This window comes from Osmia lignaria, chromosome 9 (genome assembly GCF_051020975.1).
Source record: "Osmia lignaria lignaria isolate PbOS001 chromosome 9, iyOsmLign1, whole genome shotgun sequence".
In the NCBI taxonomy this organism is placed as follows: Eukaryota; Metazoa; Arthropoda; class Insecta; order Hymenoptera; family Megachilidae; genus Osmia; species Osmia lignaria.
The window spans coordinates 12,694,072-12,721,132 of NC_135040.1; the positions used below are offsets into that span (position 1 = coordinate 12,694,072).

General features: G+C 36.4%; 3 protein-coding genes across 11 annotated transcripts; 1 reads left to right on the forward strand and 2 right to left on the reverse strand.

The window, feature by feature from the left end:
- Positions 1–140: 140 nt before the first annotated feature.
- Positions 141–3,901, forward strand: LOC117605056 (protein SERAC1). 2 transcript variants are annotated; one of them, XM_034325875.2, is made up of 15 exons: positions 149–409; positions 487–614; positions 695–889; positions 950–1,077; positions 1,145–1,255; positions 1,338–1,473; positions 1,532–1,675; positions 1,753–2,010; positions 2,130–2,325; positions 2,393–2,557; positions 2,628–2,755; positions 2,837–2,989; positions 3,063–3,209; positions 3,283–3,349; positions 3,421–3,901. In XM_034325875.2, exons 1-15 carry the CDS (start codon positions 339–341, stop codon positions 3,536–3,538), a joined length of 2,145 nt encoding a protein of 714 aa, XP_034181766.2. In that variant the 5' UTR covers positions 149–338; the 3' UTR covers positions 3,539–3,901. The 2 variants fall into 2 exon arrangements, 1 of the variants encoding a protein (XP_034181766.2); XR_004581565.2 differs by lacking the exon at positions 3,421–3,901 and having other exon boundaries at positions 141–409; positions 3,113–3,209; positions 3,283–3,354.
- Positions 3,902–4,052: 151 nt separating this feature from the next.
- Positions 4,053–15,047, reverse strand: LOC117605050 (uncharacterized). Its single transcript, XM_034325861.2, has 10 exons — positions 14,656–15,047; positions 8,572–8,988; positions 6,760–7,702; positions 5,614–6,285; positions 5,212–5,527; positions 5,070–5,140; positions 4,776–4,969; positions 4,579–4,706; positions 4,338–4,517; positions 4,053–4,266 (listed from the first exon to the last, which is right to left on the reverse strand). Exons 1-10 carry the CDS (start codon positions 14,750–14,752, stop codon positions 4,090–4,092), a joined length of 3,195 nt encoding a protein of 1,064 aa, XP_034181752.2. The 5' UTR covers positions 14,753–15,047; the 3' UTR covers positions 4,053–4,089.
- Positions 15,048–17,127: 2,080 nt separating this feature from the next.
- Positions 17,128–26,974, reverse strand: LOC117605863 (transcription elongation regulator 1). Of its 8 annotated transcripts, none has more exons than XR_013062790.1 (19): positions 26,684–26,972; positions 25,843–26,101; positions 25,667–25,756; positions 25,400–25,594; positions 24,809–25,052; positions 24,512–24,730; positions 24,232–24,435; positions 23,887–24,157; positions 23,586–23,818; positions 23,355–23,515; positions 23,078–23,286; positions 22,853–23,003; positions 19,354–19,800; positions 19,070–19,279; positions 18,726–18,992; positions 18,563–18,640; positions 18,267–18,490; positions 17,993–18,188; positions 17,128–17,342 (listed from the first exon to the last, which is right to left on the reverse strand). XR_013062790.1 is itself a non-coding variant. In XM_034327803.2 (18 exons), the coding sequence occupies exons 1-18, from the start codon at positions 26,836–26,838 to the stop codon at positions 18,185–18,187; spliced, it is 3,618 nt and encodes a 1,205-aa protein (XP_034183694.1). In that variant the 5' UTR covers positions 26,839–26,974; the 3' UTR covers positions 17,695–18,184. The 8 variants fall into 8 exon arrangements, 6 of the variants coding, with proteins under 6 accessions (XP_034183694.1, XP_034183781.1, XP_034183603.1 ...); XR_004581819.2 differs by lacking the exon at positions 17,128–17,342 and adding an exon at positions 17,695–17,870; XM_034327803.2 differs by lacking the exon at positions 17,128–17,342 and having other exon boundaries at positions 17,695–18,188; positions 19,070–19,276; positions 26,684–26,974.
- Between the last annotated feature and the right edge of the window lie 87 nt (positions 26,975–27,061).

A 27,061-nucleotide genomic window follows, 5' to 3' on the forward strand; every position in this document is an offset into this window, starting at 1 on the left:
CGTTCCCCCACCATCTTCCAACCTGCGCGTTGCAGTTATGGACTCTGGTGAACTGCGGTATAACGTTCGTACACAATATGCGACGTGTTGCAATTGATAAAATAGGCACGACTGTCGTACCAATTATGCTCTATACATGCATGGGGTATCTGGCACCCCCAAAATCATGACCCCTCGAGAAGATATAAAAGCATGTTTAGTCTTTTTTGTATCTGTAATCACTGCTATCTGTATTTATTTTTAAACGTAAATATACTCTTAAATGTTATTTGTAATATTACCATAATGCACATATCATCATTTCCTCTGTAAAATAGAATTTTCTTCTACCTCTTATAATGGGAATACAAACTTATAGAAAATACATATACTATTTGAAATCAACAGGAATATGTATTGTTATGATGGGGTTAGTTAATATATTTGCAAATATATTATCGAAATCGTTTAATTGATTCATGATAATGATCTATGTTTTTCATGTAGCGGTTGTTGGGTTTTGTACCAATTGAGACAAATAACTCAAATTTTACAGTCTACTCTGCCCACCAATGTTTTGAATCTAGAGCATGCTCATGCACAATACATATATGTTGATGATCCTAGATTTAAAGGTATTTGTTAATTCTTTGTTATGTATATGAGTTTATAATAGTCCTTTTAACATTTCTTTAACATCCTATTATAATTTTAGATATACTTAATAAGACTGAAAGTTTACAATCATCTGTGCCAAAGCAACATGTTGCTTTCAGTGATGCTATAATGAAGTGGTGGAAAGCAGTGAACCATAACATGACATACAAGTTATTGCATATGGCTCAACATGGAAATGAATCAGAACGCTTAAGAGCTCTGTATACTCTGAATTCTACAAAACATTTAAAAGGTACCTTTGTTCGTGTAATAATCCTTTGCATACATGTCACTAATCTCCAATTAATTATAGATTGGCATTATCAACACATTGCACAAATGTTAGATGCAAGAACTGCAGTATCTATTGCAAGACTACCAAATGTTGATTTAAGATTCTTTTTAAAACCACCATATTCTCATATGAAGCATAAGTTACATGTATGTGCAATAATATTTTGCAATAAAATTATGTTTATAAGACGTTTAAAGAGCATATTTCTTTCAGGATGTAATAGAAAGGATACATCAATTACTACTTGAATTGAGTAGATTATGTGAACATACACATCCGTGTCTTATTCAGTTTCTTAATAAAAAGTTTAAAGATACATACTCTGTAAGTATATAGTATTATAGCTTACAATTTCATTACTTATTTTTTGTACATTTTAATTATCTGTAAAGTATAAAACAAACAGGATAGTATGATACTTGATCACGATTTAACAAGCTTAGGATTGGTTGTTGCACCAGATGTAGTATGGGATCAAGAACTATTACAGAATTGTGTTCAAGCATTATGTCATCATTCTTGTCTTGAAGAATACAGTAAAGGTAATTATAAAAACATTCCTTGTATGAAATATTTCAATCTAATACTCTTTCTTTCCAGATATTGCTGATGTTGGTGGTCTTCCAGTATTAATGATAATAAAAAAATTTTTTCAAAACAACATTAATATATGTATATTACTTGCAAAAATAATTTCCAATATTTCACTTCATTCGGAATATTTAGAACAGTTTTTTCAAGCAGGTATATGTAGATTTCGATTTATAACTTTTGAAGTACTGTGCTTCACATGTATGTAACATACTCTTTTTTATTGGAAGGCTGGATTGGTACATTAGTAGAATGGTCTCAAAATTCTGATATACGATTATCCGCTCCTGCGAGTCGGGCACTAGCAAATTTAGACATGGACGAAAATAAGGATGTCAAGTATCCAAGACGAATTTATCTTCTTCATCCTTTAAACAAAATTAGAGGAAAAATAAAGATGGATGTTGTTTTTCTACATGGACTTCTTGGCGGTGTATTTATAACATGGAGACAGAGGGATATAGATACATCTACACTAGGAGTTGTAGGTTTGTTAGTATACAAATAGTAGACTACATTTTCTTTGATTTGAACAAATTAAATTGCAATTAATGTCAGTATTTTAATTTACTCGAAATAAATTTACATTGGTGGTGATTTATTACAGATTCTTATACCATACCAGATGGTATTGAGACTGTTGCAAGTTTGATGGATGATCAGTCACCTGAATTTCTAAAAGATTTGGCTTATGACTTCAGAAAACACGAGTGGGATAAAATAGGACAAGATTTTGAAATAATTTTAGATGATTGTCCTCAAAATTCTAATGCCAAATCATCTGGACCATTTTTTCATAAAGGGTACAATGTTTTGAATGATTTATATCATTAATTAATTCTCATACGTTTAAAAAATGTATTGTTTTAGGAATGATATTTGCACAAAGAAATATGAATATGATAAACAGCACAGAACTCAGTGTTGGCCTAAAGATTGGTTACCAAAGGATATTCCATCTCTTCGAGTTATCGGAATAAATTATGATACAAACTTATCAATGTGGACTCCGTCATGCCCGATAGACGGAATACAGTATGTTCCTTAAGTATTCTGTTGTGTAAAGATTTGTATATTATAACTTCAAATGTAATTTTACATTTAGAACCACTATGAATGAAAGAAGCGCAGAATATGTGAAGAAACTGTTGACTGCAGGCATTGGGAAACGACCTATGATTTGGGTATGCCATTCAATGGGTGGCTTATTAGTTAAACAAATGCTTATTAATGGTTAGTCTCTTAAGTTTTATGACATATATATTCATTATTTTATAAGCTTATATATTTGTATGATAATCTTTCTCTTTATAGAATGGAAAAATGGCGACAAAAATAATATATGTAAAAATACTCGGGGTATAGTGTTTTATAGTACTCCACACCGAGGTTCTCGCGTAGCAGCTTTAAAACAGACAGTACAAATGCTAGTGTGGCCATCAGTAGAAGTGCAAGAACTTCGTGAAGGTATATGAACACCAGGATAGTATTACTCCTTAGTTTCTTACCAATGTATTTTAAGAAAGATTATTCTATTTAGAGTCACCACATTTATTAGAATTACATAAAGAATTCCTTGATATGTTGAAGCAATATCCTATGGAGGTTGTAAGTTTCAGTGAAACTAAATCTACATTAATAACTGCGTTAAAAGTTCCGTTTCAGTTTGTTACTTCCAATTCGGCAGGTACGCTATTAATGAGAATTATTAATATGTAAATAGTTTTTCAGTATAAGCAAACATTTAAATGTTTTTATAGATCCTGGAATAGGAGAGTTTTATGAAATTGCACAAGATCACTTATCGATATGTAAACCAGCTAGCAGGTAACTATTTATTTTTATCATACACTTGTTTAGAATTTGAAGGGTCAAAATCTAATAATTATTTTTTGTAGATATTCCTTTCTATACCAAAAGCTTTTAAGTATGATAAAACATCATGTAACTCCTCACGAGGAAAACAAATTTTCTCCAATTGTGGAACTGGTCTCATTATCAAAAAGATTATTTTAATTCTGGGCATATTTGCATATTTTTGTACATGATCACAGAAAGGTACACGGAGATTATGTATCTATTTATCAAAAGATTTATTTTTATATAATTAATTACTAATTAATACTTTGCAATAGAAAAAGATAAATGAACATAGAAAAAGCATATTTTTCTTTTTTTTTTTTGTTTAATAACAATAGTTCCAATTTAGAGTGAACATGTTTATGTTACAAAAATATTAAGTATTTTCAAGTACTCCATTTACGTTATTGATTTATTTCTTTGACTAGAATAAATAATATAATTTCTCAGTAAAAAATAATTTTTTTTTAAATGAACCATGAAATGTTTGCTCAACATAGGGTAACGATAATATAGAATACTATACATTAAAGTATATTAAATCCTACATGTACAAGTATAATTATTTCATGATGTGATACTTTCTTTGTTGTTTAAATAAAATATACATGCCACTGCGAAAGAATTGTATGTCGTATTTACTTAGGGCACTGAATAAATTAAATGAAAATAAAACTGATAAAAATTTTATTTTATTATTACCGAATTCAGAAATTTGTGTCGTAATCAGGATGATGACGACTCGATAAATTAGTCGTACTATCATAACCGCCGTATTTACTACTAGTATGAGACCCATTATAATAATAACCGTTCCATTCTGATCTCCAGCTATCGTACATATTATATTTTTTATTGTCTTGAAATGATTTTTCAACAAGTACCTTAAATACAAATTCATAATTTCAGTACTATGTATATATAATTGTAAAAAAATCATTTTTAGGGACCTTACCTTATTGGAAGTTGATTCAAATGATTTGTCGTTCCAGGAAACATCTGGATCAGTCCAAATTGTATGTACGGGTTTTGAGTAATCGCTAGATCTGTGAGAAGTTATATTCTTCGCCACTTCTTCCTCATAAATGGTAGATATAGATGGTTTCAATTTTGAAGCATTATGACGATTGATTAACTAAAAATTAAGAATCATTTTTTTGAAATTAATGTTACCTTCCTCTTTTATTAACACTTACAACAGAAACACCAAATATGATGATGAAGAGTAATCCACCAACACCAATTACAATTACAGCAATTGTCCATTGTGGAATTAATTTGTCATCTTTTTCAGAGTATTGAGGACCAGAGAGTTTAGGTATTACTATAAAGGAATGAAAATTGTTAAATCAAATATTGATATTCACTTTATAAAGTTAATGAGAGGACTTACCCACAAAGTCTGTATATTTTGGATCAATTGTAAATGACCCAAGTTTTATCGAACCCTTCGTTTGGGTCTCGTTCCATCTGTTTGTATTGTAGGTACGTAAAGAATCATGGAAAATAACTTTTAATTCTTGCGTGTTGACTTTTTGCTCTAAGTCAGTTAATTCGACAAAATAGTCCACTAAAATGCTACCCTCGCTAAAACCCCAACGTATCACAATAGCATTATTCACAATAGCATTATTCTCTTATTTACTATTTAATAATTTATTGCTTATCGAATATTTTAAGTTATTACCTGAAAGAATCAATTCTTACTTTCTTGTACCATTTTGCCAGGACTGCAGATTTGGAGAATATGAAGTTCATCTATGAAGAAGCAAAAGGACAACATTGAAGCAGAAGGATTATTAACTCTTTCAATGGACTTATAGATCTACCTCTTTTTCAATTTCATTAGCAAGATTCTGCCATTCCTGAGTATTTCTATCGAGCAACTCCGGTACCCAGGTTGCGTTGCCGATTATCTTTATAGTTCCAGCGACCTCGCATTCTTGTTCGCAAACTCCTGGAGTCGTTGGCCTAGACGTAGTAGTCGTTGTCGACGTTGTGGAAGTGCTCGATGTCGCTTCGGTTGTCGTTACGAGCGACGCGTTCACGGATGAAATCGTTGCAGTTCTTGCGGCTTCCAGCAATTTTTCAATAGATATTGGCGTGGTCGATGGGGTTGGCCATCCGGTAAATTCAGTGGTAGCTCTATAATTCAAATTATACAGAAAATACAAAACTTTTCAAGCAACGTAACCGTGTCGTCGTTGAAAAAAAATCAAACTATGCTTCACCTGGTTGGCCATCCTTTTTGAATCTTCGGTGTAACAGCACCAGGTGCCTCGCTACGAGGACTCTGTGGGGTGGTAATTTTATATATAGGTTTTCGCCCTCCCGGTCTGCTCGGAAACACGATCTTCAGCCCACCAGCTTTTTGTGTTGTGGAAGCACTTTCGGTCCCGATAGAAACGTTACTTTCGGTAGAACTCTCTTTGGGTACTTCAACATTTTTCGTCTCCGAAGTTTGATTCTTCTTCTTTTGATCATAATCACGCGGTAATAAAGAAGAGATATCAAACGTGGACTTAGAAAACAGATCGTGAATGCTTTTTACAGGTGGCGATTTTTCTGATGGAACATTTATGCTCTTCGCTGTTGTTGATGTAGTTGTTGTTGTTGTTGTAACATCATTTTTCACACTTGAATTTTCATCATTATTTTTCTTACTATAATCCGGTGGCAGTAGGGACGAAATATCCACCTTGGATTTTGAAAGAATATCGCGTAGTAAAGTGTTCTCCGTTGTAACGTCCTCCTTCTTCAACTTATACCCAGGTGGCAAGAAGGCACTGATGTCTTGAACCACCACGTTGCTTTTGGGTTTCTTCGTGGTGGAAACGAAAGCAGTAGAGGCGACTTGGGTTGTGCTGGTTGCTTCTGTCGAAGTTGTGCTCTTGGTGGGCCATCTAAAAATTATTGCTCAGTCTTAAACATATTACTAACGAGGGGAACTACCCAAGTATAACGCTCATTTATTAATGAAACTTTGCCACCTTGTAAATGCAGTAACGATGCAAATATACGTACTGGATAGAAAACATAACTTAAATTCTATACAAATTGCAACGTATCTAATTAATTATTAATAAATGCAATGATTATAGCACAGCTGTAATAGTTATTTAAAAATCAAGCGTTTTACCACGAAGCTAACCGTTTGTATGTGTAAGTTTCTCATACTTCTCAACATAAGTAGTAAGTAACTTTAATTGTTAATATCTTTTAAACAATTAGCCGTCTGCCCCCAAAAGGGGGTATAGGCGTGTTCAGCTCGACGAGCTCTAGAAGGTGGCAAAGTTTCATTAATAAGTGAGCGTTACACTTGGGTAGTTCCCCTCGTAAGAGAAACAGATCTATTGAATAAAATGAAACCAAATTACCTGAAACCAGTCTTGGAAGGAGTAGAGGTCGTCGACCCTTTAACGAGATAATCCCTTGGTAACAACCCTTCCAAGCTATCCAACGTAGTCTCTATCCTCGGTTTGGGTGTACCGTTTCCATAATCAGTCCTTTTATCGTTGTATCTCCTTGGTACGAACTTGCTGATGACCGGTGTCTTAGCAGTGGTAGTGTACCTTCTTCGTGTACCACGATCCCTGTCTCCCAGGACATCCAGCTGGAGAGAATTACCAGCAGTTCGGAATCCTCCGGCAAGAAAACCGCTGGACAATTCAGACTGAACCCTGTCCAACTTGTCGATGATACTTTCGGTAGATTCGGGTGCGGGCGAGGTTTTCTTCTCGCCTATGGGTTCGATGCGATCGATTACAGGAAATGGCAGGAATCGTGCACCGGATATGCTGCGACTGGTCTGAACGGACGCTAACAATTTGGACGTGTCCTCGGTGGTCACGGTTGTCACTGGTTGCTCCGTCGTTCCCATGGAAGAGGGTGGTGCTGCGACCTGCTCGGTGGTGGTCGGCGCGGAGGTCGTCGGGATGGATATCGTTCCGTTGACCACGCTCTTCGTGGTAACCACCGATACCACAGCTTCTCCGATTAAAATCGAGCTATCGGACGACGAGGAGTTCAATTTCGCGTTCGGTGATCCGACGAAAGCGAACGTCTGGTCGCTGCCCTCCATCGACGAACCTTCTTCAGCGTTCGTCGAAGAGACCGGAGTGTCTGTATCCTTTTCCTCGAGGAGATCCGACGAAGAATCATTCGCAATCACTTTACGAAGTGAATCAACGCTTTCCTCCTTTTCCGAGGAATTTTCTTCGCGTTCCTCCGGCTCGTTTACATGTTCTTTTTTGGGAGATGATTCCTCCTCTTCTTTCTCTTCCTCCTCGGCGTCAGGGTAGTCGAGGGTATCCGCGTTCGCTGCGGAATTTATGCACGATTATAATGATGATCTTGAGAATAATAAGCGAATTAATGGTAAAAAGGCGGAAGAAACGATGCTCCTCGCGTATGCGACTTTCCACGGCGTCGCTGACGAAACGGATTTACATAACGTTTGGAACACGTTTACAGAGGTCATAATTATTTGATATTGTCCCGTTACGTCACGAAGAAAAAAGATCGGGTTAAACGTGGTTCGCGCTGACGATTTTACACTATCGTTCGGTGTAATTGCTTTCGATGGTCTTTTATACAGTAGTACCTCGGTATACGACCTTAATCCGTTCCTGATGTTTGGACTTATACCGTACAGGATGTATACCAAACCAACCTTTCCCATAAGAAGTAATGTAAAAATGATTAATCCGTTCTCGTGTAAAAAAAAACTCCTATTGATAAAATAATTTAAACACCGTTTACGTCATGAGCAGCATTTAAACGATTTTCTAGAAGTTTATAAAAAATATTCACTGGTTTATTTAACATAATTAATTTGTCAAATATAAATGTAACCTAATGATAGATTCTAAATTAACAAACCAAATGGAATAAATTTTATTGCCCCCCTTTTTTGCGATTATGGTTTGTTATATGATATCCTTACTTGTATGATCAGTCAGTTAATAATAAATACATCAACTCCGAATATAATTGATTATTAATTTAATTTTTCCTCTGTGAGATAATTATTTAAAAATGACACAAAATTCACAGAAAAAATTTATGTCGTATAACAAGGTACTATTGTACTCTCTTTTCTCTTTTCTATCGCTAATTCGTGTACCGTCATCCTCGATGACGCTGCAAACGTAATAAAATTCGCAATTTAAATTTATCATTTATCTTACCTACAGCCCGGTACCGGGAACGATTATTACTCTCATAATCGTCGTAATAATAATACGCATCGTATTGACTGGTGGAAGGGTCCTCGACGTAATCTTCGTCTCTGGACGCGTCATCCAGTTTGTCGTTCTTCGATGTACCATCGGTGATTCTAGAGAGCTTCGAGTTCTCGGAGTGCTCTATTTTCGCACTCTCTTCAACTTCGTACTCGTCCTCGTAAACCTCCTCGTCCGTTTCCTCCTCGCGTTCGTCGTTCTTCGAATTCGTTCTCCATCCCCCCATCACGTTGTTCTCGTCCAAAGAGCGCGGCAACGTTTCCGCCGGATTCCCGGCTACGGGAGACGCATTTTGATCCTGTTGCTCGTACACGGAATTCGTCGGTATCAAACGCGAGAATCTGTCCCAAGAATCGGATGTTCCTTCGGAGGAAAAGAAGATCTCTTAAAAAATATTTTACAACCCGTAGTATCTTTGAAAATCTTGAGAAGGGGGCATTAGACTTTCTGTCAATTTTGTACAGGCCAAACGGTAAGAGTTATCGAAAAAATTTTTGCGCCATTGTATTTAGTGGGTCAAAATCTCAACTAATGGCCTAAAAATTTTTTTTTTTGCCACTTCCGGTCTGACCGGAAATGGCCGCAAAAGGGTTGGCTCTAGAGCCAATCTCGCTCTAATTCACTTTAGCTTGTTACAGTGTTTTAGTATGTGAAAATCCCATACTACTTCCCCCCCCCCCACAAAACAAATTATTGCCAACTTAATTAATAAATTAAGGCCAATGATTCCGATAAAACAATTGAACATTTCGCATACCTATTCGATTCTTGGCACCTCGCAGTCCTGAGATTACTGTATTTGGTGTTTAAAATCACGTTTTCCCGGATCCGCCGCGAAGCTATGCAAATTGCCCCGTTCGCAAGAAAGTTTTACGTAGCTGAATACGAAAGCGGAGCGTGTTTTTCTATTTTTTTCAAATCGAGAGCCAGGAAAATCAGGACTCGATGATTTCGAGCGTGACACATGGAAAAGACTGTCGTTCGTCACGGTTGCTCAGGCATTTTCGCGTAATCAAATATCGCGATGCACTTGCGCTATATTTTTCCCTGGTACCTTCTCCGCATTCCCTGGAAATGAATCAACGAGCGTGGAAAGAATGATTATTCAATCACGCGTCTGAGAAACATAGCGTTTGTTTACATAGCCAGTTTTTCAGCGTGCGTTGGGAAAACGAAATGAACTGGCCTCTGGCAGAGACTGCGTTACAAAACACGAGGAAAACAATGTTGGAAAGCGTCGTCTTCGCTTTCTTTCGGAACCGATTCAGCAGAGTTTCTCACGGAACGCGCTGGTTTAGGTCTGTGGAAGAGACACCTGTGCGAGATTATTCGACTATCGAAGAATTGTAAAATTTCTAAGTTTCCCTTAGAACATTTTATCTGCGACATAAAATTCACCGGGTATCTTATTCTGAAAGCGGCCGTAATCTCTCCGTTAGCGATACGTTTATCCAGGAGAGAGAAATGTTTTCTGCGAACCACGAGGGAGATTCTTTAAATTGTAAGCGAAGGAGATACCGTATTCTTGAAAGGGTTTATATCGGTACTGAATGTTGTAACTGGAATAGTTCCGTGGGTGTGTCTCGCGATGAAATCGACAAGGCTCGGGGGATTCGAAATCCGAGAGCGAATATAAATTAAGGCGGGGTTACGCTGCTCGAATGCGTTAATCGCACGGCTTTTCTTGCAACTCGCTTTTTCATATGCTCGTTAAAATACAGGGCCGAATCTGGGCCTAGGCAGACTAGGGCCCCAATAAGACGAATTTGCGTCTAAAAATACAAGAATGTTTATTTGAATATTAATCGATATAAATGCAAATCTAAATTAGTTATACAAGCTTTAATGTTAATTTTATAAACTTTTTTTATGTGGAGGGGCCCTTTTTCAGAGCTCGCCTCGGACCCCCGAAATCTCAGGGCCGGCCATGGATACAAAATAATTAAATTATCTAATTTCAATTCGTTACACGAAAAATTCGATCCCCTATTCTTATTAATTTTCTAAAATTTTATGATAAGGATAATTTAGTCGATCATCTTGAGCAATAAACTTGCTCGCCTCTAAGTGAACGTATTATCAAGAAACGATATAGTTCACTGATCGCATTCTATGTCTCTCGTAATATATTATCGCGCTATTATAACTGTAACGTGCGAATACTTGCGGTAAGTATCACGTGATTAGGGTGTCGACGGAAATGAAGGTGATCTTATATCAAGTATCCTATTCCACGTTACTTCAATTTTCTTTCCAATTCATTTTTCTTCCTCGCAATCTTTATCGCGATTAGAAATCGTTTTCAGTGAAATCTAAACTTTCTTAAACGTCGAATCGTTACGTTTCTTCCTGATCCGTTAAAAACAATTAACGAATTCGAAATCAGGCTCGTATCTTTACAGGAAGCGATCCGAGTTACGCGTTTCCTTCGACATTTTTTAATACCGATTACCGATCAATTTTTATCCATCGATCGACGTAATAAGAAATCGTTTATTCGGCTGATATTTTCAGTAGAACTCGTTCGCTACTTTCACGATCGGGACAGCAGGAAGTGTCTGGTTGAATTGTAACGGGTGTACGAACACGAATGGAGCGAGAAATCGCGCATGCCGGACTTAGGCAACGAACTTGTAAATAATGGTCCCAGCGCAGCCGTTCTCCTTTCGATATTGTCCTTCGACTTGATCGCTCCTACTCTCAGCACGTACGTTCACACGAGTTTTTAACTTGGGCCAGTTGCCGATACAGAACCCTGGTAACTTGATCTAAAAAAGAATTCATCGCTGTTTTAATTTCATCCTTGGACAACCGATCGCCGAGTGAACGACCATTTACATTCGTGTTATTTGCAATTTCGAAACGTTAGATATTATTTTTCTAACATATCAAAGTTTATTATTAATCGAAGCATCCTTGTCTAGATCATCGTTGATCCTTAAAGAAACCTACCATTCTCGCTACTTTACCTATGTCACAAAATGGTACTTATGGTAAAAAGTGAGCCGAGCGCAGAAAGATTTTGAAACTCGCAGAGAAAGTTCGAATAGCAGACACGAGTGATCGAATACCAATAAAGGAAAACTACTCGTGCCAATTCACGTATGAAGTTTACCGCGCTGTGATCACAGACGGACTCGATGGAATCGTGTGCATTATTATGGCGGGTGTAATAACAGCGTGACCCGACGATGGAAAGTGCGTATTCGAGGATCGAATCTTTGAAGAGGCGCGTTTCTTATTTGGGCTTCTTCGTTTTCGCTAGGATTGTAGGCCAGAAAATGGCACGGTCGTGCCGTTTCGTTGCGTGTAAACGCGAATCTTTCACCTTTTACATTCGCGTCGGATAAGGCAAGTCACGGTATAATTAGCACGGAACTTGTTATTTCAAAATATCCTCGTAATACGTGCACGGACAGATTCAGTTGCAGGGTTCGCGCGGGTAATACGCATATTCATGAAGCGAGAAAGGGCGCGAACGATTTTAATCGATCGGAAAATCTGTCCGAGGTCGCGCCGTTCGATTATAAATATTTAACGGAGAGACGAAAGGAACGAGGCTCGATAAACGTGGTAAAGTTATGCATCTATAACAGGCAGGATAGATAGATAGGAAATAAATGCAACTATTCATTTTCATGCCTAGATATTTAAACATCAGGACCGGCCCTGAGATTTCGGGGGTCCAAGGCGAGCTCCGAAAAAGGGCCTCTTCACATAAAAAAGAGTAGCTGAAATAAAATTTAAAAAATTAACATTAAAGCTTGTATAACTAATTTAGATTTGCATTTCCATCGATTAATATTCAAGTAAACATTATTCTTCTTGCATTCTTAGACGCAAAATCGTCTTACGAGGGCCCTGTTAAATATCTAAATAGGATTTATGATTTTCGAAATCTCGAAAATACAAAATTGTTCCAAATTTCGAAATTCATATCGACCTCGATGATATCCATCCTAAATGATATTCTTTGTCCATGATGCCTCTAATGGTAGAAACACTAACAAAATCTAATGGGATTTAGATGAACGCGATGGTAAATAGAACAAGGTGAAAGAAATACGCAATCGTAGTATCTATGAAACGTTGACACAAACTTTCTTTCAAGAAGTTTCTTTTCCAAGGTTACAGAAAGAAGCTACATCATTTATCTTACTAATCTAATACTGTGTTTCTATGATTCTAATATCATAAACCTCTTTGCGGTATATGTAATTTGAAAAGATTCGGATGGACTTCCCAATGATGATTAATTTCGTGAATCCCACTAAAGAATCTCATCATCTATTACGAGATTCATGCAACAGATGTTACTAAATCTTGAAGAGTCATAGGGGCTGTTCGAAATGTACAAGGAAATTGTGTCATATCTCACGGAACTTAAGCTAGGATTATTTATTCCTCTACGCCTACAACTCGAGTGACGACATTCTGGAATTTACATTTACTGTTATCTACTAATTAATCGATCGGTATTTGCATCTCTAATTGATCGTGAACGGTGTAAATATAACGGGTTATTTGTATCATAATTTTTTTTTTTTTTTTTTTACTAATAGATGTAGATAAAAATTGAAATTGCTATGACTTTTGAAAAATAAATCTCGATTTAATTTGCGCAATTGATATTTATATTTCTGCTTCCAGTGGTCATTGTTCTGTGTGGTATGCATCGCGAATCAACTTAAAAAAAAAAGAAAAGAAACACGAAAAAAACATACCCGTTCCAACCAGAACGCATTCTACAGGTAACCCGAAACACTATTTTTGGAAGGAGAGTTTGAATAACAAATTCCCGGTGTTCCTTTCACATTGCGGTTCGGGAAAATTCTGTTATTAGAGAAAATGTTTAGGTGGAGCAGCGAAGGAAGTGCACGGAATTTCACTATCATTATTCAGCATTACAAATTACTCGAAGCTCTTACTTTTCTTACTCTGATTATTTCAGTTTGCAATTATATGAAATATGGAGTAACGATTTAACGAGCGAAACGAAATTTACTTAAATGCAATGTTATTGAAACCTCGAAGAAAGAGTGTTTCGATTGAAAGCAAGTCTATTTATAATATTCTAAAATTTCGAAAAAATATGGCCCTTAATAAACGTTGAAACGATCCAGAGATCGGATGTCAATAAATAATCCTATTCTTGTTACACAATGCACAATGGAGATAATCTTATCTACTTGTAACGTTGACCAGAATTTTGAATGAGAGATATCCGTTTTAGGGAATCGGGATAATCATTCATCTCGGTGCTGTTATTACAAGCAACAATGGAGATCCAATTGCGTTATCGTGGTTGTACGTAACTCTCGTATGAAATTGCGGTTCTATTGTATTGCGTATTGTATCGCAATATAACGGGTCACGAATTCAAACAATCGAGTATCGTACGACGATCGCCAATTTATTCCGTTTCCAGGTTTAAGGACATCAGCTATGGAGCATAAAATCATAAATCGAACTTCAACAGAATTAACATGACCGAAAACGATATCCTTGATTTTCGATTGGAATATTTCACAGTAACGACTCGTGGTTAATTCGTCGAAGAAACAACAAAGAATACGAATTAAGCCAGAAAGGCTGTGCTCGGTGAATCGTGACAGTCATACATCGACGACTCGCCGGGTTACATAAATACCACCTACGCGATCCGCTGCTATTACGTTGTCAAAATCAAACGGTACCTTTCGCGGTTGAACAAACTTGGAGGCTCAAACGTCGCTCCGTAAATCAACCTACGGTGACTATGTTCTCCAAGGAAGCTGAGAAAATCTCAAAGGAATACTAAAACTAAAATTCGACCATAGAATTTTATAAATCAATCGTGGACATCCAAGTCCACGAAAGACGTTCGCGTTCGCTCTGTGCGTACCCATGAAAGGATTGCGCGGTTGTCGACCGTCGCGCGGCTCGATGGTCGGCACGCGAACTATACTGGTACACTCGTTTTCGAATTCACCGTTCGAGAAGGGCTCGAATTGATTTTTGAAAAAGAAAAAGCCGAAGAAACCATCGTACCTTGTTGACAGTTCGTTGGGAGGAGGTAAAAAGCGAAAAGCAGTAACGCGACGATCACGTTGACATGCCAGGTACCATTCTCGTTGCACTTCGACATGTTTCCTTTAGCACTGGTTCTCACGCCTCGCACTTTTCCTTGGTAACTGTCAGTGCAACACTGTCATCGTAACGGACACGTAGGACCCGTCAGGTGATTTCGTTCGTCCACAAAGTGGTTGGTTATCGACCGACGACGGACAAACGCATCTTCGCTGGGAAAATAAAAATGAACGAGAGACGTTCGCGAGAACGTGGCGCGTTTGTCACTGGCCACGGGTAGAAAGCAAAATCCCACTTTCACTTGGTGGCTGCGCGCCTCGTGAGGCGGAGCTGCTGGCATGCCGAGGCCATCGAGATCTTTCCCTCTCCTTTTTCTGTAACGCCACTTATACGCTGGCTATCTTCGCGCCTCTTTGTGACCGTCAACGCACAACGGCCACTTTATACATAGAAAAACCGTAGGGGGACGGGTTTTAGGAAAAATTTGAGAACGTCCGGGTACGACCTTTCTTCTGCCTTCGCGAAGGTCGACGCCGAGGATCAACGATCCCTCGCGATGGCTTTAGAACCGGGTCCTAGTCCCGTCGACGGACACACTTTGGAATCCTGGAACCGAGGAGTTCTTTTAACCCTTGGCTAACATTCGAATTTTTATTACCTCGATACCATCGGGCACATGTATGTCGGCACACCCAGTTTCGTTCAACATTGAAATATTATTAATAAAATGTCAATACGCAGTAAGAAACAGATTGAATTTTACTTCGATGTTTGGTAGGTCATTCTGAATCAAAAAGGTCCACGAGGTCCACTAATCTTTAGATAGCATGAAATTAAGGCACCTGAACTTATTAACTCAACTACTAGTATATTTAATTCAATTTTAGAATCATAGTCAATATCTTTGATATTGACGTGGAAGTTGTTAAACTCGATACAGTTTTAAAAATTCAGTACATATTTCATATGACGCACGATCATATATCCTGCCTTTCACAAACCAAGATTTGCATTTTAGTTGCATACAGGGTGTCCAGTGTAACGTAGAATATACGACCTTCCTCCGAACCAACTAAAATGGTTCTTACGTACTTTTCCCTACCGTTGAAAACAGGCGAATTATTTAGATGACCTACCCTATGTATTTTGCATTTTTATTGAGGTAAATTCTATTTTTTTTCCAGGATCCAAAGAATGCAACCGAAGAATGTCATAACACGAGCGCGTCCTTCGTCAGGACCTTCGCAAATATTTTTTCCCCAAGTCTATTTTATCCTGTCGCTGGACGTTCGTTAACCCTTCCGGACGACCTTTACCAATCGATCTATCGTCGATAATGAACTGATTCACATCCGGCTGAGAAACCAGACGTAGCCGAAAGGAAAAAGACGAGCAAGGTCGGGACAGCTAGGGAAAGTAATATCATGACGCAATAAGGTTGACGATGACGTTCTATAATAGCTTCTAGATTATTACTGCAACCTTATCAGACTGAATTAGTAATCCCTTGCTCGCATGCCATACGTCACGTATGGTTGTTCGAACGTTGTACTTTTATAGCAGAGGCTCGTTTACGTGAAAGAAGTTTCGTTAATTTACCTTAATTTACCTTATTTTAACGAAACTTTAGTAGCCAATTTAGTTTGATCTCTTAGGAAATAAATTCAATTCTCGCTTCATGGGAGAATATTCGGTTACCAAACAGCCACGGCGTCAAGTTGCCAATTTGTATTCGTACCGAGTTAGCAGGAAGTGCAACGTGCCGTCCTGATTCTAACGGTAAGAACGACAAATATGTACAACATAAAATCAGATACGGTATTTTGTATCGTGACGGTGCTACGAATTTACGGAATAACGTGGCTATGTCAGAGAATTTCCTAGTCATTCCTGATAATTTAAAAGTTGCGTGCATCATTTTGCAGCAAAGAACATGTCCTTTGCAGCCAAAGGCATTGAAATCACCGTATCACTGGATCAGTAAAACAGGGCAACACTTTACCTCCGCGCCATCTAATGATAAACAGCGAAATTATCGAATCAGAAAATTTTGTTTTTCAATAAAATAGATTTTGATATTCTTTTGGCATTTTCAGAACATTCTACCATAGACAGGGAGAGTAGATCAACCATCCAATACTTTTGGGCTCATGCTTGGGTGCTTTACAACCTTTTTACCATTTTCGTGTCACACGCTACTGTACCGACTGGGATTGATATTTTTATTATAGCGCTCTTGGTGGTAAGAACTAAAATTAAAAATGTTCATTATTTCAAATTTAAATAACGGGTAAGATAAAATTTTGACTTCTATTAATTCTACTCACTCTACAATTTATTAGAATTTGTTTGTTTAAAAAAAGGCATGATCTTCTTCATTTTTATAATGTTACAACTTGCACAAATTTTATTGGATTCATTCTATGTACATTATTTATATATAATTGTAACATTAAAATATTACATGATTGCATTAATTAAAATTCTATCTTCAAATAAAAATAATCTTGTGGTCATTAAAGAAAGACCTCGGTATTGTTTATACGAATAATAAAAGATACAAATTACTGCAGTAAGTTTTTGCGATCTTCGATTGTATTATAATGAGATCACGTTTATATTAAACTCTTCATTGCTTACACGATATTCTGCAATGAAATATTATCAAATATTAGAAATAAAATGCAAGTGATCGTAGATCGCTGGGAATTGTATGTAAACGTTGTCTGTCGCAATTTTTACGAACAATTTATTTCATAAAATATATTGTCCTATCTAATTATTTCTTCATACTCGATTAAGAAATTTGTACCGTAAAAATGCCACATAGGTAAATGACAAACGATGATTAAACAAATCCAGACGAGAATATTTTGTAAGATACTTACGGTTTTATCATCCGACTCAGCTGCGCGAGTAACATAATTCCAAAAAAATTTTTTTTTCTGAATATTCTACTCCGTGACAAATGATCATGCATGATTGTCATACGTTATGCTCTTTTGTTTTTTTTTTAAAACACAATAATTATATTTTTGAATTATTAAATTTAACATCAGTTTAGAGAAATTCATTCACATGCTTTTAAATTATTTGAGCGTAGCAAACACTCGATGTGGTAATTCTCGTGTAATTTTCATACAAAATATTCGGAATGAGGTGGTTATGCAACAAACCTGGATAAAATATGTATAAAATTCGTACTTTACGAATCTATTATTCAAATATTACTAATTAATTTGTCTCTTAACTAGTTATCTAGTTTTTAATGTAATTTAACAAATAATGATATGCTTACACTATGGCATCTTTACAGTATGACACACATTTTTAGCTGTGTGGAATTGGCGTTAAATTTATTGAATCCTATAATTACAGGCGATAATTCATCTCATGTGTAAAGTACTTCAATTCAACTACAGCTATAAATTCATTCACTGATTTGTTATTTGGACACCGTATGTATACCATGCTTTGTTGTGGGCCTCGTTTAGCTAAAACAAAAATAGATTCCCCAAATTGATACACGACGTATAGATAATCTCTCTGGGTTCGTCGAAGACGATAATTACTTTGTGGTTGGTCTTCTCGAAGGTTCGGAGGCAGTAGGTGGTGGAGGCGGACCCCTACGTGCCAATTCCTCCAAATATCCCATTAATAAACGAGTTCTTTCAGCAGCTGCTGCTTCAAGTACAAGAAATCTTCGATCCTTCCTTAAGATTTCTTCAATTTCTACTAAATGTGCACTATTCTCTTGCACTTTTTTGTATGTTTTATCCGTAATAAGTTTTGTTTCCTAAAATTACATTTGAGTTATCCAAAAACAGAGAAATATCTCGATAAAACTTATAATACAATTTCAACATACTTGTAAAAGTTCCCTAAAATCAGCCTTTGCCGCAACAAGTTTATCTTTAATGTACTCCTTGAATTCTTTTTCACATTTCTGCAAAAAGGAAATATACATTTGATATATTAACAATCGGTACGTTTATCATTCTTATTTACGAATTGTTAAAAGTATCGCATACCCGATCACTGGAAGAAAATTTAAGATATCTAGGGTCATCTTTCAACAACTTTTTAATATCCCTCCACGACGCAGTAAGTTCAGTCGAAGCTCCAACTTCGTCGAGGAGTTCACGGAATTTGTCACGTTTCTTACGACTGAGCTGTTCTATGTGTTCGTTAAACAATCTCTCTTTTTCCTCACGGTCTAAACTCTCCGCTAGTTCCCACCTATGGTCTTTTCTCAGCTGTCGTTTCGCTTCACGCCAAGCCAGGTCACCGTTCCTTACCTGTTCATACATTCAAGTTACAGTAAATCTAACGAGCATACTTTCATAATTAATTATCCAAGTAAGAAGATACATACTAAATCTGCAAGAAGAGCACTGAAATGCTGTACCGCTTCTGTGTGACGATGATGTTGTCTCTCCTTATCCCTATCGCGAAGATGCGTGGCTAAAGTCCTTTGAACTTCCCTTTCTCTTTCGCGAAGACTCGCTTCCGCTCTTCTTTCGCGCTCTCGTTTCTGTTTCTCACGATCCTCTTCTGAATCGGACTGATCCTCTGCATCCTCCTTCTAAGCAAATGAACGTTATGTAAATTACCATTAAATTGTCATCTTTTAATTAACTTAACGTGGTGAAGACATACGTCATTTTCTTTTTTGGATGGCTTTTCATCGTTATCTTCAATTTCTCCACTTTCTTTTTCCACAACCGATTCCTTCTTTTCTTTGCCATTCTCTTCAGATGGTGCCTCGCTTCTGCGTTGCTTCTTGTCCTTTGAACTATCCTTTTCAACCCGATCCTTGGAAGATTTCTCCTTGTACTTATCAACATCCTTTCTGTCCCTATCTTTCTTGTCTGACTTGTGATGATCTTTGTCCCTGTGCCGGTGATCTTTGTCTTTCTCCTTCTCCTTTTTCCTCTCCTCCTTTAGCATACGAATGTAATCCCTAAACCAATCTTCACGCGTGCTTGCCGACTCTACCACTCTGTACCTCCAATCAGATTCCAATTTTTTCTTACAATCACTCCAATGCGAATGCCTGTCGATGTCTTTGTGTTCACGTAGCATCGCAAAGAATTCCTTTTTCACCTGAAACGCATTTACAATCCGAGTTTTCATCATTGAAAAATAATCAACTCTTGCTTACACTCTATTTTATACAATTCTGTCTTTTAAGATTGAACTTTCTTATTGATATGTATATGTATATTTGTATTTATTTATTTTATCTTTTTTTTTTTTCTTTGCTTGTCTCAGTTTTATCATGCACGCTTAAGAATTTTCAACCAATAATTATTACACGTTCAACCACATTACAATCACTTTGATAACAATATTATATATATATATAGAGAGAGAGAGAAAGTAATGACTTGTAATGTGGATCAAACTATTTCAACTTGCAAACCTTTTTATTGGTTTTCAAACTACATTTCGTTAGGGGTAGAAGAAATAGTCATTCATGTCATTCGTTCGTGTCAGGAGATATCACAACGTTAAGGGCTCTACTTGTTGGAATTTTTTAATGAAATAAGCTGGTCGGTTTTGCTGGAAAAAAATTATACTCATTATAGCTGCAAAAATGATTATTTATTTGACCGAGTCATCATTAAATATGTTGCATATCAATGTAGAAGAAATACGTATACATACATAGAAATTTATGGTGGAAATAAAAACAGAATGGTATGCTATCATTTAATGATGAGACGGATTATAAAATGAATAAATTTTTTTATCTGCTGCCCTTGCTGAAAAGAAAAATATCGTTAGTATTATATTTCATCACGAGATTTTGAGAAATATTCAAAGCTGTCAGTCGTTCAAATTACGAAACGAGGTTTTATTTTTCCTAAGCATTGTACGATACTTTTGCAAAGTATATAAATATATGGTATCATTATTATTTACAGAAGTATAATATGAATATAGCGCAAAGAAAAAAATACATTAAAAAAATTGAAATATCATGAAAGAACTTGAATGAAATCATTAAATCTTTAATATTAGAGCTCTAAATTATTTTATGATTTCTATTTCATTATATTATTTTATTTCAATATTTCATATGCTTTTGGTTCCTTTATTTTATGCTGAACAAATAAATATTAAGAAAAATATTTCGTGTACGTATAAGTTCCCATTACGTAATTTTTGAACGACCTAGGATTTCAATATAACAAAGATAATTTATTACCATGTTTAAATAAACTTAATACACGTATATTTCGCAATGAAAGATGACTAGAGTTCAGAGTTGCTGGCATATTTCGGTCTTGAATTTTCAATTATTACTCGGATCCTGATCCTACACAATTTTTTTTTTTTTTTTAAGTAGTAACAAACTTGTACCACCGTGGTCTAACTTTCATCTAAACACAATCATTCCAATGTCCACTTCTATTATTTTTAAGACAAAAGCAGTCAAGGTTCTCTGATGTATATAGACCAAATTTCACAAAAGCACGCTCATTCTATTATCTTAATATACTCATCTTGTTGCTTCAAATATATTAATTTCCTTAAAAAAAAGAAAAAAAAATTGCTTGCATTATATTTCATATGACAAATCAAATGTTTATATCATAATGCAATTAAAAAAAAAGGCAACCATAAACGAAGAGATATCTATACACCAATTGAAATGCATTTTCTGATATAAGTGGCAATTTTTTATTTTGAAATTTTAATATACTATGTATGGACATAAGAACAGTTGCTGGAATAATGTCTTGAACAATTACCAAAACTGTTTTTGGAAATAGAATTATATAAAGGATTTTCTCTTTTTGTTCTTATGTTGATACATTGCATGTAAGACAAATTGGTAGCTCATGTTTCTCAGAATAAATAACGATTCTTTATCTCCAGAAAACAGAATAAAAAATTGCAAAATATGTATTTGTGAATTGATGCTACCATTGGGGCTAATATCCCAGTTTAACTTGCATTGAATTCTTTTTGAAATTGGTTTTGATTTTTTTGGGGAAAAGTTAATCTTTTGAAGTAACGAGGATTACGAGTAATATACAAATACCGAGTTCGTTCATTCTCATGACTCTGCTTTGGAGTAAAGAATGCGGCGCGCGAGGGTGTGCCAACTGTGCCACGCAGTGTAGGTGGGGATGGTAGATGACATCATCCATGCCACCAACCAGCTTCAGAACCAAGCCACTCCACATACGGAACCTGTCCTGCCTGCCTCCTGACTGAAGTGGAGAGTTCAGAACACATAAGTATATAAGGAACCGTCACATACTAAGATTTTATTCTCTACATCTCCCATCTTACAGCTACAAAACTTTTGTCTATCGAGAAAATCTACTGGAGTAGAGAATTATTTAGAGAAACTTCTCCTGGTATGTGTTCTTCAGCCGTTAATTTAGGAATTCATATTAGATAAATCTTACAAGTGGAACAAAATAGTAACATACCTATAGAACCTGAAAGAATGATTAATTATTGCTGAAAATATAAATTTATTAGATATTATATGATCTTCTATTTAAGATTAGAACATTTTTCTTTGTCTACTTATTACTCATTTTCTTATATCATTAATCTGTAATCATCTTTTCTATTTTTGAAACATTAAAATAATATAAATTTTGTTTCCATGTAAATAATGATGCTGAACTTATCCAGCTTTATCGCGTTATATCTATTATTTTTATTTGATATTTCCATAATAATCTTTCCTTAAACGAAATGAAGGGTGTGAAGAATGAAAAACCTGAATTAGGTCCGGTATGGAAGAGGGAACGGTTTGATGGAAGTATTTAAAAAAAAAATCTTTTGATTCATATCTCGATATATGTAGAGAATTGAGGTACTAAATAATAGATAAAAAATTAACTAAATTTAAATAACAGAAAAAACATAAAAGAGTAAACATAATATAAAAATATAAATTGATCTCAATAAGTATTATTTTTTTTTATAAAAGTACAGTTCAAAAATTAAAAGAGAAAAAATTAGAGTACCTTAATTCTCGAGTATTTTTAAAAATTTTATCGCGCAACTGGAAACTTTTCTTACTTACAATACCGAATATAGTAATAATTTTAATATTATCGCATAAATCCTGAAAAATAACGTTTGCATTGCAATAAAATCAATAGCGCCAATAGAATAAAAATACCTGTTCTCGTTTTGCTGTTTTTTCCTCTTTTTCCTTCTTTCGCACTTCCAGTAGATATTCGTTGAATAGGCTCTCCCGTTCACGCATCTTTTCTACATTCTTAAACCGTTCATCACGCCCATGTTTTTGAGCAAAATCGCTAAATGAAGATCTAAACAAAATACATTAAGTCATTACAACCTCAAATTTACAATTGAAACAGTTTTATTCTAAATCATTACATACTTTCCATGAAGACCCGCTTCTTCCAGCAATTTCTGAAACTGTTCTTTCCGTTCCTTCATTTTGTTCCTCTTTTCCCGCCTCTCCTCTTCGGCTCTCTCCTTTACATACTTCTCGAAAACTTGTTTCCTTTCCTTCGACGTCAAAAGCAGGTAACGGGGGTCAAATACTATTTTATGAAGTTCCTTCTCCCATGTACTAAACGCGGATACCTATTGATAAATAAATATAAATAAATTTTACGTGTCATATTGATATATCATGAATTATAATCATGTACCTCTTTCTCTGCAAGCATATCTCTAAATGATTTAATTCGTGTCTCCAAAGGAACGATAGCTCTTTCCCTAGCTGCTCGTACTTCCGCCTCTATTGCAGCCTCCTTTCCGATATCTATAGTCTTTTTGCTTTCCTTCTCCTCTTCTTCCTTAGGCGTTACACCTGAAAACAGCACGCGTGTTTATTTTGAAATGATTAACAAGAATATGCAAGCATCATTGATGTGATTTACTTTTAGTATCCTCCTGTTTCATTTTTTTCGCTGGTGTAGGTTGATCATCATCGCTGCTTTCGCTCGTGTCCGATTGACGCGGAGTTTTGGTAGCAACCACCGCATCCGGTGGAGTGGACACCATTTTATCGACATCCTGACGACCGATAAGGTCGTCTGGTCTTTCCCAAACAGAAATACGCGAAGAGGGATTATAAAAAAATACGCGTCCATCTCCCGTCCAAACGACGCACCTAATGAACAAAGTTTAAATTTATATCTCGCATAAACAAAAGTACTGAATGAACGTTAGAAGATGTACCAAGGGGTTCCAGGCACTGGAGTACTAGAAATTGGTCTAGATTTATCTTGAGGTTTAGCAGCCTCCTTAGGTGCCACTTCCTCTTTTTTCGGTTTATTAGTATCTGTTTCCTTTGCACTATCTTTGGTTTCATGATTACTTTCTTGCGGCTTATCTTGCTTTATAGGTTCGGTGGTAACATTATTATTAGGGACAGCAGAACTAGTTACAGCTGTATTTGTAGAGTTGACAGCTGCTTCTTCTGCCTTTTGTCGTAACGCTAATTTTGCATCTAAGGAAATATCAAATTATAAATATCTTATATTATAATATTCAACTCGAGGATCTTCATCCCAAACAACATACTTTCCAGATCTTTTAGAGCTTGTGGTTTTTCCCAAACAGATTCTCCAGCTTTACTATTATAATAATATAATCTGCCATCTGGAGCACGGTGCTCTGTCCATACCATAGCAGATGCTACTAATTCTTGATCAAGTTGTGCTAATATAGCGGGGTCTTCCGCTGGAGCTTGTGGGGTCATTACACCATGTGGCATTTGTGGTATACCTAAAGTATAGTTTTATCAGTAAAGGATTAAATTGATAAAAAGATTAATTTCTACATAATGTATAATTTACGTTACCCCAATTTGCTTGCGGTGGTCCGTAGCCTCCGAATGGTTGGAAACCTGGTGGTGGCATACCAAAAGGTGCTGCTCCAAACTGTGTTGCAATTGGTCCACCAAATTGATTTGGTATTCTGTGTTGCATAGGTATCATATTAGGAGGAGGTTGCATCATATTTGTATTAACTGCTGGGGTATTCATAGTCGGGGTGTTAGTAACGGTAGCCGGTGCCGTACCTGTATATCAAAAATAATGTTATCTAATATTTCTGCTACATTTTAAAACAATGCAGATACATCATAAGTATATTATACCATTTGCCTGTGTTGAGTCAGTAGGCTGCACGTTGACATTTGGTGTTTCACCAAGAGTAGGAGGTGGACCTGTACCAGGAGGGGCTGTACTAAGTTGATTAATAGCATCTGCATTATTCGCAGGGGGTTGTTCACTACTTTGAGAAACTCTATTTTCACTAATTTGACTGGGGGTGGTGGCTGTAGAAGTAGGTGTACTAGACGGAACCGTTTGTTTAGACGCTCCATGCACCAATTGTTCTAACTGTAACAGAAATTAATATCATTTCATGGAAATATTTACTGAATTTATGCGTGTAATTAACCCTTCAGGGACGACGAAAGATTTCCCGTTTTTTCTAATATGGCCGAGTTATTATAAACTATCAATGAATCAAATTCTTGGATATTGTTTATTTAAGAAATTAGTTTAAAAAGAAATGCTAAAATGCTTTATTTTTTAATCTGATATTGGGTGATAACGCGAGGTTTTTAAATGGCCGCGAATAGGTCCGTACCATATGCCGACGTCGGCCGCTAGAGACGCCACTAGACTCCGTCTTCGACGGATTAAAATTTACTACAAAAATGATACTTAATGATAAAACAGACCTGGTCCTGCACCATGACCTTAACATTTGGTCCCTCTGGTTTTGTCCATGTAGTTTCCCTTGTACGAATGTTATAATAATACGACTTGCCATCCGGTGTTTTTGTTTCTACCCACACTTCCCCGTTGAGGTCTAAGCCTGGAATGTTTGCTTGTTGTTGCGCCTGTTGCTGCTGGGGTTGCTGCTGACCTGGAATCTATAACAAAATGTCTTTGGTTATAATGTAATATTTATATATCCCACTATGGTTCTGTAAATCAAAATTTACGTTATTCATATTTGGTGGTCCCATTCCAGGAGGTGGTCCGTATGGTCCCGGACCTGTCCCAATTGGGCCATTCATCATGTGTGGCGGTGGCTAATCGCACATAAAGTTAAATTATACTTAATCAATTTATTGAAGTATAATTTAAAAGAGGTAATTAAACCTCTGCCAATATTTACCATTCCTGGAGGTCCCATGAGATTCGGCGGTCCCATCAGGTTAGGTGGCCCCATCGGTCCCCAACTAGGATCAAACGGTGGAGGTCCCCGGAAGCGTGGTCCTGCTGGGCCTGGCGGACAATTGGGCCTAGGAGGTCCCTCGAATGGAAATCCGTTATTTGCTCCTCGAAACATTGGTCCTCTGGGTCCAAATCCTCTTCCTCTAAATCTGGGAGGCCCACCTCTCATGGGGAAATCAAACCCACCTCTGCCACGACCCCTTAAATTATTGTTATTTTGTCTTGACCATGTACTTTACGTACCATACGTCTGAATCATTTACCCAAGAGCACAGATCATCTTCTTGTTGGCTCTTATTTTGTATTTACAAGAGAAAATGGAACATCAATGCAACAATTTTCCATTTAAATTATTTATTTATCATGTACAAATTAATCTTACTACTGTTGAAAAAAAGTATCATAAACATTTATGAAAGTATCATTACCTTTTCGCATTTTATATTTCACAACGTAAAAAACAATATACAATCACAAATGAAACTTGGTTATTATAGAAAATGTATTATACAATTGATAAAACACAATATTGAACAATTATGGGCAAATAATTTCATCGTATCGGAGCGTAAGTATAGACAATAGTCGCGTTACCATAGAGTATTTATTAAGGTGTAAGGAGTTCGTAGCAATGCGAAGTTTGATCGTTTTCGTCAAGCATACATTAAGAGGTCAGTCAGAAGTATCATGAGGGGACAACCTAACCTTACTATTTGCTTTCGTATTTTGGACAACGGGTGAAAGTGGGGATGTATGGGGTGTTAAGAAAAACTATAACGCACCTAAAGCCTCCTCGACCCCGTGGTACGAAATGCCTATAATCTTCTCCATCGAAACTGTAATCCTCAGTTTCTTCCATACCCTCCTCATTGTGCTCCTGTTCATTATTGGGAACGGTTTCGGTAGACACGGGGGTTTGTTCGGTACTCGTTTCCATTTTATTTAATAATACAGAAATAAAAGTTCTTTTCCTACACGCCCATTTATTTCTTTGCTCAGATTGCACAAAAACGCCGCAAACAAATCACTATTTTATTCAATCCAGTGACTACAGATACAAAAAGGCTTGACATATCTTTGTTCTCGATGCGTCATAATCTTGGGGTATCAAATACCCCGAGGTGAAGTTAGGTCTCCATGTACAGAGCACGGTCGGTATG